At 34.3% G+C, this 14,883-nt stretch overlaps 1 protein-coding gene across 11 annotated transcripts in view; it reads right to left on the bottom strand.

Annotated features, from left to right (window-relative positions):
• Window positions 1–14,883, bottom strand: part of LOC115215626 (tyrosine-protein phosphatase Lar) — a 535,158-nt gene that overhangs the window by 98,575 nt on the left and 421,700 nt on the right. For all 11 annotated transcript variants that reach the window (XM_036505764.1, XM_036505770.1, XM_036505766.1 and 8 more), the window contains one exon: window positions 641–741. In XM_036505764.1, the coding sequence (XP_036361657.1) occupies window positions 641–741 (101 nt within the window). The remainder of the gene's footprint in view (window positions 1–640; window positions 742–14,883) is intronic.

Here is a 14,883-nt window from a genome sequence, read left to right as displayed (position 1 = left end):
ATGGTTTCCAAGTAGAGGCAATGTTCTAGTATTGAGCTCTTGATAAAGATAGGGAGCAGATTGTCCAACATCCATTGCAGGAGCTACAGCTTGTTTATGAAAACTGACACCATTAACAAGGACAATGTGCAAGATGGATGAAATATAAGAAGAGGAAACCAGCATTGAAGACAAGCCACAGAGTAGGTGACCACCACCAATGAGAGGTGACACAAAATTACCATTGAGTAGATAAAATGATTTGCTGCACAAGTGAACTGTCATCACAATTGCATTACAGAAGTTCAGGAAGTGTATGCGGGGGCCAGTGTCTGGGCAGTTGACATCTGGTCTGCAGGAAAAGGGGGTGGATGTCAACTCTGATATGCTGGTAAGTGTTTGAAGCCAATGAAAATATGGTTTTCTGATATGGTGATGTGGGATGAAACATGGGCATATCTTTAAGATCTGGAAATGAAGAGTCAGTCTATAAAATGACATCACATTTCTTCTCCAGAGCCTGAGAAGTTAAAAAGCCATGACTGTGTCTGTGTGCGAGTGAAAGAAAGAGAGAGAGAGAGAGAAATGGAAAGTGTGGGGGGGATTCTCTGAATTGAAATTCACCTGAGAGATTAATAAAATAGCATTTTGCTAAGCTTACCTCAATTATTCCATTCGGAATTTCGGGTTCTTGCCATTCCAAAGATATGGTGGTTGCACTAGCAGCTCTTCCACGCAAATTCCTTGGAGCTGTTCCTGGGGCTGAAAGTTTAAAGGAAAAAACAGTTGGTTAACAATCACATCATTTTAAATGACATAAATGAACACTAGTATAATTTCTCTACTAAAACATCAATACTCTTAAGTTAATTAATGGTTAATATAACTGATATTAGATAAACATTATAAACTAAGGTGAGACAGAAGTGAACAACAAGTCCACTGATAGGAATTATTAGCTAATTTAAAAAATGTAAATATATTGGCAAAGGACTCAAAAAATTATCACCAATTTTCAGGAAAGCAAAATCATGAAGTCACAAGATAGCACCAAGCAATGACATTGGCTCTTTTGATACCAACCTTCCTGTTTGTACCATAAGTTAAAGACCTTCTATCAAAATTTTTATGTTAATTTGTTGCAAACACCGACTTAATGACCAAATTATTTTAGTTTTAAATTCTTCAGTTAATTGAAACAAAGTCAGCATATTTCAACAGAAATATAACAAAAGATAAGAGAGAACTGGTTCTTGAAAAAAAGATTTGCCAAAAAATTGATAACATAAATTAATTTTAAAAAATCAAAATAAAATGGTGGTTTTCTTGAAAAAGGAAAACCCAGTTTACTGATAAGAGTGTGACATTTAAAAAAAATTGTATAAGGTTTCTCCTATGCATAAACAGATAACTCGATAGAAAATATACAATCATTCTAGACATTATTTTTTAATCTTTTACCTTTACCATAAAAATAAAAATGAAAAATTCTTTGTAATTGTAACAATGTCATGCTAAAATGTTTTACTTCATTTATTTCCATATGCATGTCCACTAATCCGATCTTAAAACAAATTATATCGGAACTGCCTTTTTGGAGATTTTCCAAGTTTGAATAAATTTTCCTGCAGTGATGTTTTCAGAACAGTCTTCCATAACAAGTAATAACTGAATTTATTGCTAAGGAAATAGGAAACTCTCATGAAGATGCTATATAGTGAACACACATTTTGACATCAACCATTTCTTCATTACACACAATAAACTACAATCAATAATGAATTTTACTCCCCCTCCTCTACTATGTTTACATTTTTAATAAGTATAATAATTTCATTTCATAAAAATTAAAAACAAACAAATCCAACCGGAATATGTTATTACTGATGTTACTGTTAAATTAGAAAGGAAAAAAGTTAATTAAAAGCTATATTGAGATAAAATATTCCCAAAATAGGATAATATCTGTAGTGAAAGAGGATGATATCACATTTCTTGATGTTAATTAAAAACTGCCTCAGGGCCAACAAAAAGAAACACATACAGGTATTTAAACTTGCTGTAGTTAGTTGCAATCGATATAATCTTCTCTAAGACTCTCCAGAATTAATAAAACAAATACGAATGGGTGAATTAACTTATTACATCATATTCTGAAAATTTATGGTTAGGTGCCAAAGTTAAAAATATTATTATGCACTAAAATTAGCAGAGCATCACAATAAATCCCCTTGCAGCATACAACATACATTCCTTTATTTATAGGAGTTCAAATCCAGCTGGGGTTAGCTTTTACGTTTGGGCCCTCAGCAGCTGAAATAAGAACCACAGCCAAGCAATTCACTTGCATTCCTCTCTTAAGATATGGCGGGGGGGGGGGTTATTGTATGGACAGGCTTCCTGTTCAAACAGAGATGCAAGACAACCAGGCCAGTATTATGTTGATGATGTCAATGTAATGGTGACATACACTTTGGGTGGAATGTGGGCACCACTGTTAAGGAACAAGAAGTAGTAACAGGAGCAAAAATTAACACAAACAAGCCTTCCTCTACAGTCTCTATGAAATTATTTATCTCTTTACTCTTTTACTCTTTTACTTGTTTCAGTCATTTGACTGCGGCCATGCTGGAGCACCGCCTTTAATCAAGTAACTCCGGGACTTATTCTTTTGTAAGCCCAGTACTTATTCTATCAGTTTCTTTTGCTGAACCGCTAAGTGACGGGTACGTAAACACACCAGCATCAGTTGTCAAGCAATGCTAGGGGGACAAACACAGACACACAAACATATACACACACACTTATGTATATATACATATATATGACAGGCTTCTTTCAGTTTCCGTCTATCAAATCCACTCACAAGGCATTGGTCGGCCCGGGGCTATAGCAGAAGACACTTGCCCAAGATGTACGCAGTGGGACTGAACCCCGAACCATGTGGTTGGTTAGCAAGCTACTTATCACAGGTAAGGTTTTTTTTAAGCAGTTTTGATTCACCCCACACTCAACCATATTAGTTAAAGAATCTGAGTCAATGTGGGAGCCTCTAAATTGAGTGCTTGACCAACCAGAAATAACAGTTAAATTTCTTCAAATTATATCTTACTATACTAAAAATGTAGTCTGATATACGAAATGATAGGCTAGTCTTCAACAGTGATGATCAATAGGAGTGCTCAATCAAAGATAACTAAGGCTAAACAACAAGAAGAACAATTAAGGCCTTTTCTTTCTCTTAATCTGAAAGCTGGGCTGCGCAAAATACAAAATTTATACTAAGTACACTAGATATATTAAAAAATCATCATATGGATGGCCATGTAATTACGAAGTTCATATCACGACTACATGGTTTCAAGTTCATTCCCAGAGTGGCACTATGATTTAGTATTTTCTACTATAAACTCCAGCTGACCAATGTTTTGTGGGTGAAAATAATAGAAGTACAGAAGTCTGTAGAGTATGTGAGAGAGAGAGAGAGAGAGAGAGAGAGAGAGAGTGCATGTCTTCAGACTTGAGTCTTGGCATTGTTTAGACACTGTGTAAAAATAATGTCACTGCATAGATGTGCTGTAAAACATTTACACCATGAGTTGATCATCATTTGAAAGACCAAAGTAAAAAGTAGCAGGATTTATATTTGACAATAGAACACTGCCTTTAAGTCTCATCCAACCCATACTAGCTGGGAAAAGTAGATGTAAAAATGATGATGACCATAAAGAAATGTAGTACAAATAATAAAATTAATATAAACTCAAAGAATTTTTTGAAAATTTGAATCTTAGTAAATTTAAACATTTTAAGATCCATTACCCCAACTTATTTTTTTTTTTTAAATCATTTTCAACAGGGTATAAGGCAGGTTAGGCTATTATGACTCTTGCTGTTTATTCCACTAATACCTCTGGAAAAAGAATGGATGTCCCATTTAAGCTGTTCCTGTTGCAATTTAAACCCAGGTTAACTCTATTTCAACCATGGCATCCTCTTAGTGGTATATGGGACCACAATATTTACTCCATTGTTCCTATATTTAAGATGGTACGATGTAGTTTAAGGATGATTTAGCTGCTATTTCTAGCAGGTTGAGAAAACATAAAGAGGCTACCTGCTGTTGTATTCACATTTAATAGGAAAATAAGGCAAAGAAAGCTTAAGAAATCAAGACAGAAAGTAAAAAATTGAAAGCAACAAGTCTTCAGACAGTAGCTGCCATCATTGGGTCAATAGTAAAGAAAGAGATTGTCCCACCTATATCAGAAATAAAACTGTCACAAGTGCTATTTTATATTTCTCATCTGTTTTTACATTTGTTTTTCCAGGCAACAACATGTGTGACTTGGGTACTCAGATCCTAACATTAATGAAGCAGATGGTTTTCAACTAGAACTTTCTTCTACACTTGGAGCCAGTCAGCCATGAAATGAAAAGAACAGATATCTCTTCAATAAAATAAGACAGCAATTTTGGTCTGCCCAGTGGCTCAAATACCCAACCCATCACACACAGACATACACAATGTTGAGGTGACACAAAGTTCACTTTACATCTTCCTCTCCCTAGATATACAAACACTGCTTGGCAGCACCAAAGCTGAAAGATGACCAATCAAGTAGAAAGGATGTCTGGTTAACAGGACTATCTGTTATATGAAATAATTTTCTCAGCCACTTCTTCAACAGGGCTGTCCCTTCAAACAAACTTTAGTGCAATTTTTAAACCCCAATAGTTGTAATATCTGCATTCGATATATTGCTTGCGAGATATCGGATGCAGCTGTGCATCGTTAACTAGCTAGAGAGATGTTCTCTTCGGATAAAAAAATCCGAATGGACAGCCATGTTGAAGTGGCTACAAACATTTCCTGTTAGTACAACTACTGCATTTATCTCTTAGATTTTAGAATTAGCATTTTTGCTTGTTATGAAGTATTATAGAGTTCTAAAGGTTCTAAGAATCCATAAAAATATATACACACACACATATATATATACACATATATATATATATATATATATATATTATATATATATATATATATACACATATATATATATACATATATACACATATATATATACACATATGTATATACATATATATATTTTTTTTTCTCTGGTTTCAGCTCAGAGTTGTGGCCATGCTGATGCACCGCCGTTTTGTGCTACACTGCTATTGCGAAGAACCTTGTCTAATATGTGGCACTTGGTGAAGAATGGAGTTTGATATAGCTACTCTCATTTGCACCTCTTGCCCTGAAGTAGGTTCATCTGGGGGTAAATATGTATAGTTTTATTCTTTTACTGGTTTCAGTCATTTCTGACTCTGGCCATGCTGGAGCAACCACCATACAGGGTTTTTTTTTTTAGTTGAAGAAATCAACACCAGGACTTATTTTTTGTAGGCCTAGTATTTATTCTATCGAAATCTTTTGCCAAACCACTAAGTTATGGAGATGTAAGCACACAAACATTGGTTGTCAAGTCATGGTTGGGGAGCAAACACAGACACACACATAAACAAACCTTACATATTTCCTGTAAAACTCCACTATTTTAGCGCACTACACTTATTGTGGCTTAAATACCATTTGGTGCTCTGCTAACTTTGTTTCCTCACAATTTTCAGGGGAAAATACTGATTTCTGTGATATTTTGCAGAGATACATTTTCAAGATTGTATATTAGGATTAGGTTGATAAATTAAAAAACAAAAACAAAAGATATCCTTCATTTTATGAGAAGTTTTTAAAACACCCCCAAGGCTCAGGAGTGGCTGTGTGGTAAGTAGCTTGCTAACCAACCACATGGTTCCGGGTTCAGTCCCACTGCGTGGCATCTTGGGCGAGTGTCTTCTGCTATAGCCCCGGGCCGACCAATGCCTTGTGAGTGGATTTGGTAGACGGAAACTGAAAGAAGACCGTCGTATATATGTATATATATATATATATATGTATATGTGTGTCTGTGTTTGTCCCCCTAGCATTGCTTGACAACTGATGCTGGTGTGTTTATGTCCCCGTCACTTAGCGGTTCGGCAAAAGAGACGATAGAATAAGTACTAGGCTTACAAAGAATAAGTCCCGGGGGTCGATTTGGTCGACTAAAGGTGGTGCTCCAGCATGGCCGCAGTCAAATGACTGAAACAAGTAAAAGAGTAACCCGCACCTCACCCTTCTTCTTCTGACTTTGTTCCCTTACAGCTCTTTAAAATGTATATTTATAAATGACACTGTGCAGAGATACGTTTCCAAGAGTGTAGATTAAGTAACGTTGATACTTCAAACTGCTAAATTTGAAAGAAAGAAATGAAAATGCTGATAATAAATTTGGAGGATGGGGAAAGTATTATCTAAAACACACCTCCATAATCTTTTGTCACCTATATTTTATCAATTTAATCATACATTACACTCTCGAAAATGTATTTCTGACAAAATTTCATTTAAAAATTTGCATTTTCCAGGAAATTATAAGAGAAAAATCAGAGGACACACTAAACTGTAATTATGTACTTATTTTGTATTCATTCTTTTCTTTTCTTTTCTTTTATTTGTTTCAGTCATTTGACTGCGGCCATGCTGGAGCACCACCTTTAGTCGAACAAATCGACCCCAGAACTTATTCTTTGTAAGCCTTGTAACTTATTCTATCGGTTCCTTTCTCCGACGTAAACACACCATCATCGGTTGTCAAGCGATGTTGGGGGGACAAATAGACACACAAACATATACACACACATACATATATATATATATATATATATATATACGACGGGCTTCTTCCAGGTTCTGTCTACCAAATCCACTCACAAGGCTTTGGTCACTTGCCCAAGGTGCCATGTTTACATAATTTGATCTGTCTTCTGCAAAAGTTCTTATAATCGTAACAAGTTATTTCTAAGTAAACTAAATAAGAAAATGTGATCATTTAACCTGCTAGAAGAATCAGTGATATCCTCCTCAAATCATGCCCTACCTCCCACATCTGTGTGTGTGTTTCTCATCCTGTCTTGTTTTTTGATGTCCTGTACCCATCTATGCATGTATATATACATATATATGTAGGTATGTAAATATATGTATGTATATTTATATATATTTATATTATTCTATGATTGAACGCCACGCATCCTTTTATACATACACACACACACACACACACACGTCTGCATATATTGTTAAGATAGGCGCAGGAGTGGCTGTGTGGTAAGTAGCTTGCTTACCAACCACATGGTTCCAGGTTCAGTCCCACTGCGTAGCATCATGGGCAAGTGCCTTCTGCTATAGCCCCAGGCTGACCAATGCCTTGTGAGTGGATTTGGTAGATGGAAACTGAAAGAAGCCTGTTGTATATATGTATGTGTGTCTGTGTTTGTCCCCCTAGCATTGCTTGACAACCGATGCTGGTGTGTTTACGTCCCCGTCACTTAGCGGTTCGGCAAAAGAGACCGATAGAATAAGTACTGGAGTAACAAAGAATAAGTCCCGGGGTCGATTCGCTTGACTAAAGGCGGTGCTCCAGCATGGCCGCAGTCAAAATGACTGAAGCAAGTAAAAGAGTAAAGAGAGAGTATATCTGCTTCCCAACCATATGGCTCTGGGTTTAATCCCACTGCATGGCAGCTTGAGCAAGTGTCTTCTACTACATTTCTGGGCTGAAAAACGCTTTGGGAGTAGATTTGGCAGACAGAAACTTCAAGAAGCATACAGTGTATATATATGTGCATGTGTGAGTGTGTGTGTATGTGTGTGCATGCATGTACTTGTGTTTGTCCACCATCACTGCTTGAGAGCCAGTGTTGGTTTGTTTATATCCCCATAATCTAGTAGGTCAGCAAAGAGAGACTGATAGAATAAGGACTAACCTTCAATTAAAAAAGGGAGGAGTGGGGCACTGGGGTTGATTTGTTCAGCATGCAGGGACACCTGCAAAGTGGTGACACAGCATGCCAAATGAGTGAAAAAATAAAGACCACTAGATAATATAGTCCAAAATAAACAGACTGAAATAAAAGGAAGTAAGATAAAGTTTGGAATACTCCTAACCATAGGGTTGTTGGATCAGTTTTGACCCGGCTAAATAACCTTTGTTAAGGAAAACTTCCATGTCTTTATATGAAATCCTTGAAAAATCCCTATATATATTTTCTCTATTTGAAAATTCATTTTTCCGATGGTGAAAGAGCAGTTCGAAAAAGTCAAATTCCTCTTTTCCCACAGTATCCTAACTCAACTTTCTAACTCAGTCAAGTTCCTTCAATTTTGAATATTTACAAACAGCTAGAGCAGATGTTTAGATATTTTACAGCTGGACTGACTACTAAATATATACTCTATTATCAGCTAGGCAATCTGATGTAAAAGGAGTAATGTACCTATTTCTTTATTACCCACAAGGGGCTAAACATAAAGGGGACAGACAAAGGGATTAAGTCAATTACATAGACTCCAGTGCGTAACTGGTACTTAATTTATCGACCCCGAAAGGATGAAAGGCAAAGTTGACCTCGGCGGAATTTGAACTCACAATGTAACGACAGACGAAATACCGCTGAGCATTTCGCCCAGCGTGGTAACATGAGTAATGTACCTTAGCCTAAGACACAAAACAATGGTTGTAGCATAACTGTGATTAGTAATGTATTACTTTAACTTCACAGTCATTGCAGTCTAGTAAACAGTAACTGATTGAACCTCTTCTAACACATCCCTAGTACAAGAAAACAAAATGGTAATGTTTCAACCACTAACATTTTAGAGCAATGAATCAATATTAACCTCACACACAATTTAATTTACTCTTTTCTCTTTTACTTGTTTCAGTCATTTGACTGTGGCCATGCTGGAGCACCACCTTTTAGTCAAGCAAATCAACCCCAGGACTTATTCTTTGTAAGCCTAGTACTTATTCTATCGGTCTCTTTTGCCGAACTGCTAAGTTACGGGGACGTAAACACACCAGCATTGGTTGTCAAGCGATGTTGGGGGGACAAACACAGACACACAAACACATACATATATATACATATATACGACAGGCTTCTTTCAGTTTCCGTCTACCAAATCCACTCACAAGGCTTTGGTCGGCCCGAGGCTATAGTAGAAGACACTTGCCCGAGATGCCACGCAGTGGGACTGAACCCAGAACCATGTGGTTGGTAAGCAAGCTACTTACTACACAGCCACTCCTTTTATTGATATAGAATTCAAAGCACAATTACCCACCAAACTATTTATAGATAGTTCAGAAATTACATATTACCATCAACAACCACATGCTCAGACATGCTCATTGCAATATGCAATACCATCTCTCTCAATAAAATGTCTAATTAGCTCCTTTTATTCCCATGTGAATGTTCACCTTGTTCAATGTCCTTGTATGAAATCCCTGAAGTAAAAGCAATGACAAACCCCAGTCAACAAACTGTCCTGGAGCTCAGTGCTTTTGAAAACAAATGGATTAAATATCTCTTACTTGAAAAACAGGTAGAGGTTAGCACAGGAGAAAGCATCCAGCAGTGAAACAACACCTCAATTATATATCTTCATCCAACCTATGCAAGTATGGGGACTCATTAAATGAGCCAACAGATTTCTCCTATGCTAAATAGTTCCTGCATCTCCTCATATCTCTCTCTCTCACATCACCACTTTTATTACAAAGACAGTAAAAAACAATGTCCTTGCTTCCAGGCTTAGACAAAAGTGGATTCATCTGTTGTTGGTTGCCCTTAGATGGTTCTAAATATTTGGATTTACTGTTAATAAACATCACTAAACAGACAAGAAACAGAACAGAGATATGCCAAACCACATTTTTTTCCCTCCTTTCAGGAAACAAATCAAATATATTCAAAAGATTCCTTTATCAAATTTTGGGTTCTAAACATTCACTATAACTGAATTATTCATGAGAATAATTAATTAAACTTAAATGTTGCTAAATAAACACATGCAAAAATTCAGACACAAACTTGAAAGGTTTTGAAAGGAAATAAAACAAGAAAGGATATTTAAAAATTTCAAGCTAAAGGTTTATTTAACAAGAAAGGACTCCTCATATCACTAGAAAGCTTAAAATCCTTTACAAATACTGTTAGATAATATTCCAACATAGAGCTAACTTGTGATAAAATAATGCTATTAAGTTGAATAGGAATATAATTTAGGAATCCAAGATTCCAAGAGCATCTCAGGCAAAGTATTGCTTCACAATTAACATAAGGTGTGTGTAGGGGAACAAGTTTTATATTGTGGCTGTGTACTCTGATTAACTGTATGGTCTACATCCTGAAATTTACATTCTGCACACTGCTTTAATTTCAATGATAAACAAAATCCTACTCAAATTTAAATATAATTTAGTTGGCAAATATTTTCTGTGAGAAAATATTTGCAAAACTGTAAGATAACTTTAGATAAAGTCAAAAATAACACTTAAGTTAGCTTTCATCTAAAAGATACCTGCTTGTTTACCTACTATCAGATAACACCCATCTCCATTCTGAATATGTCAGATCCCATTCCATCTGCAAATACTACCTTATTTTAGAAGTCCCAACAGACCCAGTTTTATTTCCACTCCAGTGAACTTGAGAGAATTCATGAGGAAGGTATTTGGCAGTAGAGGAGTGTCACAATTCCTTTCCTCTGTTTAAAATGAAGGGAGGCTTATACTGATTATGGTTCTAGTTAGCAAAATCACCACAACAAAATAAACAAGAGAGAATAAAGCATAGAAGATCTATAGAATAGAAGCTGTCACTTTTTCACTAGAATGATGAGAAAGAGAATGAATGAGAAGAGTGAACTTTAAAATGTATTTCCAAATTCTTTGATCATAAATTTAACAACTATGCATTTAAATGAAGATTAATTAGGTAGATTGGCAATTAGCAATGTCTTGAAAAACATTTATAAGGTAACTGGAAAAGAAATATTTTCAGCATTAAGTAAAGTTATTAATAAAATATTAATGAATTAATGCTAAATTAAATATTATGCAAAATCATATTGATTCCATGCATTAATGGAACATTAATGAGAGGCATAAGGGAAAAAAATTGCTTAAACTAGACAGGATGAGAACAAAGATTGCAAACTATCAAACCAGTAGGATTTTTCTCTATCCTTGAAACTTAGGATTTTCTATAAATTCTCTAAGTCAGGCTTCATATATATTACAACAATTAGTACCTTACATGAAGGCACCTCCAGCTCTATAACACAAAACCCTCTAATTTCAATATGTTTATAAATTAAGTTATTATATCATAAGTTAATGTAAAAACCATTGCTTCTTACTCCAAACATCGCGTTATAATGTACGAGTTACACATTTTACTACACTCTCTCTCTCTTTTACTCTTTTGTTTCAGTCATTTGACTGCGGCCATGCTGGAGCACCGCCTTTAGTCGAGCAAATCGACCCCGAGACTTATTCTTTGTAAGCCCAGTACTTATTCTATCGGTCTCTTTTGCTGAACCGCTAAGTGACGGGGACGTAAACACACCAGCATCGGTTGTCAAGCAATGCTAGGGGGACAAACACACAGACATATACATATATATACATATATACGACAGGCTTCTTTCAGTTTCCGTCAACCAAATCCACTCACAAGGCATTGGTCGGCCCAGGGTTATAGCAGAAGACACTTGCCCAAGATGCATAAATTAAAAAAATTTCAAAGTGGTATAGATATTTTTTCCGAAATATAGTCAAGAAAGGGTTAAAGAAGCTCCAATCCAGGGGGGGAAATGGTAATGGTTTTTATCAAGAAAATACACATATACATGAAGTAAAGTAAAATAAGTGAATATGTCTTCTAAAAGGGTCCCTAATTTTTTAGAGAAGGGTCACTGCACACCACCTTCTCTTATAAAAAGATTTATAGGTTTATGAAATTCAGGTTTGAAATCTTTCTTGAGGATGAACAAGCATAATGTTTTAACCAATATGAGAATTATGGTGTCACTTTAAACTGCTAGAAATAGCAACCAAACTACCTCAAATAACATATTACTGTCTTAAACCCCCAACACCACCACCACCACCACCAAACAAACAAAAAAAAAAACATACATCCGGACACAGTGGACAATGTAGCTTTACATACATTATGCTCCACCCCAATAATGAAAAAAAAAAAAAGATTATTACAGCTCAATTATATATGGATTTATTCAAATAAGATTAACTAGGAACAGAGCGATGATCAACAGACAACTATATTACATGCACACACACAAAACAGACATGAATTAACGAAAGACAGAGAAAGATATGCGCACACACATACACAGAGAAAAATAAAGAGAAAAACCTTCTGACTATTTCAATTAAATTTTATTAAACATACATCAATACAATTCTAGAATATACATCATAAGACTGGAATATTCTAAAGTCTGACTTCATTGCTAAAACAATTGGAAACAACACATCATAATTGCCACTGCTTTATAATTAAACACATACTTAAAAAAAAAAAAAAAAAGGGCAAATGTTTTTAGATACTTGAAAGCTGCTGGGACCACGCTTGCATTTTTAATTATACAAAATGTTATTAACGAATATTCTAACACAATTTGATAAAAGACAATATTTTACAACTTGTGTGCATCATGAGTGAATGGTGTATGTTTATGTGCGTGCATGTGTGTATATATATATTATATATATATATATATATATATACATACACACACATACACAAACACATGTTTAGGAGCATGTACCTGTATATGTACACACACAAACACAAAACGTGTAGATCGGCTTGCGTGTGTATGTGTGAATGAATGTGTGTGTGAATGTGTGTGTGTGTGTTTACGCACATAGATGGCAGTTTACAGGATGCTTAGGTAAAAATCATTTGATACTAAATTTGTAAAACTATTCAACACATTTTAGTTGCAAGAGACAACAATTTTTGAAGCTACTAAATTCAATTTCTAACATTGATTGTATTATGACGTCTTTTTTAGTTTAGCTACATATTGAAAATTGTAAACGGTAAGACTCCACTGACAAAATTTCAATGTAAATTTATGAAGTACCAAAAAAAATTTAAATAATAAACTAAAATACAATATTGGAAGAAAAAGGAAACAAATCATTGTATGTGAATGTATGTACATTTTATGCATGTAAGCATACATAGATGTAACACACACACACACATGGATACTTATCTTTTTATGTAATATGCATGTACAAGTGTATATACATACATATATGCATACATACACACACATATGTATATATGTATATAAATATATACTTGACACGTGTATATACACCACCACCCCTATTACCATAATATTATGGCTACTTTTCCAAATTTGCCCCTATCTCCACAGACACCATAATATATATATATATTTATATATACACATCCATATATACATGTGTATATATAATTATATACTCACACACATATATACATAGATATACATTCATATTATATATAGAAAACAAACATTGTACAGACAAATATAGACACATATATAGAAATCTTAACAGTAATCTTGAATGATTTACAGGACTATAGTTAAAAATTCTAATTGTGGAAAATAGTTGCAGAATGTTAACCATTATTTAAAAGTTATAGAACAATATAATAAAGACTAAAGAAATAAGAATTACACTAAAGCTGGGTAGAGAGAATAAAGAAAAGCTTTGCTGGTAACTAATGATGGATAGCAGATATGAAGAATTTAATTAACAAGGAAAAAAAAAACTGTTTTAATTTAATAAACTTTACTTAAAGTCTCTCAAAAAAGGGAAAGATTTCAAAAATAAAAGGAGAAAGACAAGAATCTTCCTTTGGATAGATAAATGTTCAATTGCTCCCCAAACAGAGTTATATATCTATTTAATTTGTATTGAAGAAAGCGAAAGCACATTTTATACAACTGTCTCAAAACAATAATCAAATACAACTCCTGAATATTTCAATATAAGGATCGAACAATGCCACATTATCACGGACCCTACCCCAAGTCCCAGTAACCTGAGGGAGTGGGGGAGAGAAAGAGAGAGAGAGAGAGGAAAAAGTAGGTTAAAAAAAAAAGAGATAAAATACAGAAAAGTATTGATTATATTCTGTAGCGAAAATGCATAAGTCTCAGAAATAATTTTTTTATTGAACAAAATTGATTTTATTTTCAAGTTGGAAGGCAGATAATGTGTAATGTCTTCAATAAATATATGAGAGATTAATTAATTGAAGGCTTAATGAATAGAAGTCCTGCCACTCTACATTAAAAAAAAAAAAATGAAAGTAATATTGCAGTTTTAGAAGAGAAATAGTCGACTTCCCACCACCTGCTCAACACATACAATCTCATTAGAGAAATTATTGGAAATATAAAAAGCAAAATATTTAAAACAGTTTGTTTATAAAATTTAACAGGAATTTCAGAGTTAAACTGAGATCAAATTGAATGTATTGGCCAGATTAATTATAAATATCTCCAACAAGATTTGAAGAAAATAAAAAAAAGAGAAAGGAGGAATAGTTAAAAAAAAGATAAAAAAAGATATTATGAATTATATCTTTGGCAAAAGATAAAATGGAAGCAATGTCAGAAAAGATATTCTTACAAAATTAAGGATGGATTTTTTCTTTGTTTTTATTTTTCTATGTTTTTGTTTTTCTATGTTTTTTTTTTTGTTTTTTTGAAACAAACATGATTCAAGTGAAAACAGTAAACTGGTTTAGGATGACTTAAATGCTATCAAAGTACCATACAATTTAATGGATATTTAAATAATGTATTTTTGGTTTTGTTGCTTTTTTTCTAGGCAAGTGGCCCTTTCTGAATAGAGGGAGGGGGCTAGTCAATTGTTAAGTGGTTACTCCTATGAAAAAATTTTTAAAAAA

This window comes from Octopus sinensis, linkage group LG9 (genome assembly GCF_006345805.1).
Source record: "Octopus sinensis linkage group LG9, ASM634580v1, whole genome shotgun sequence".
Lineage (NCBI taxonomy): Eukaryota > Metazoa > Mollusca > Cephalopoda > Octopoda > Octopodidae > Octopus > Octopus sinensis.
This window is presented reverse-complemented; position numbering and strand designations above follow the sequence as displayed.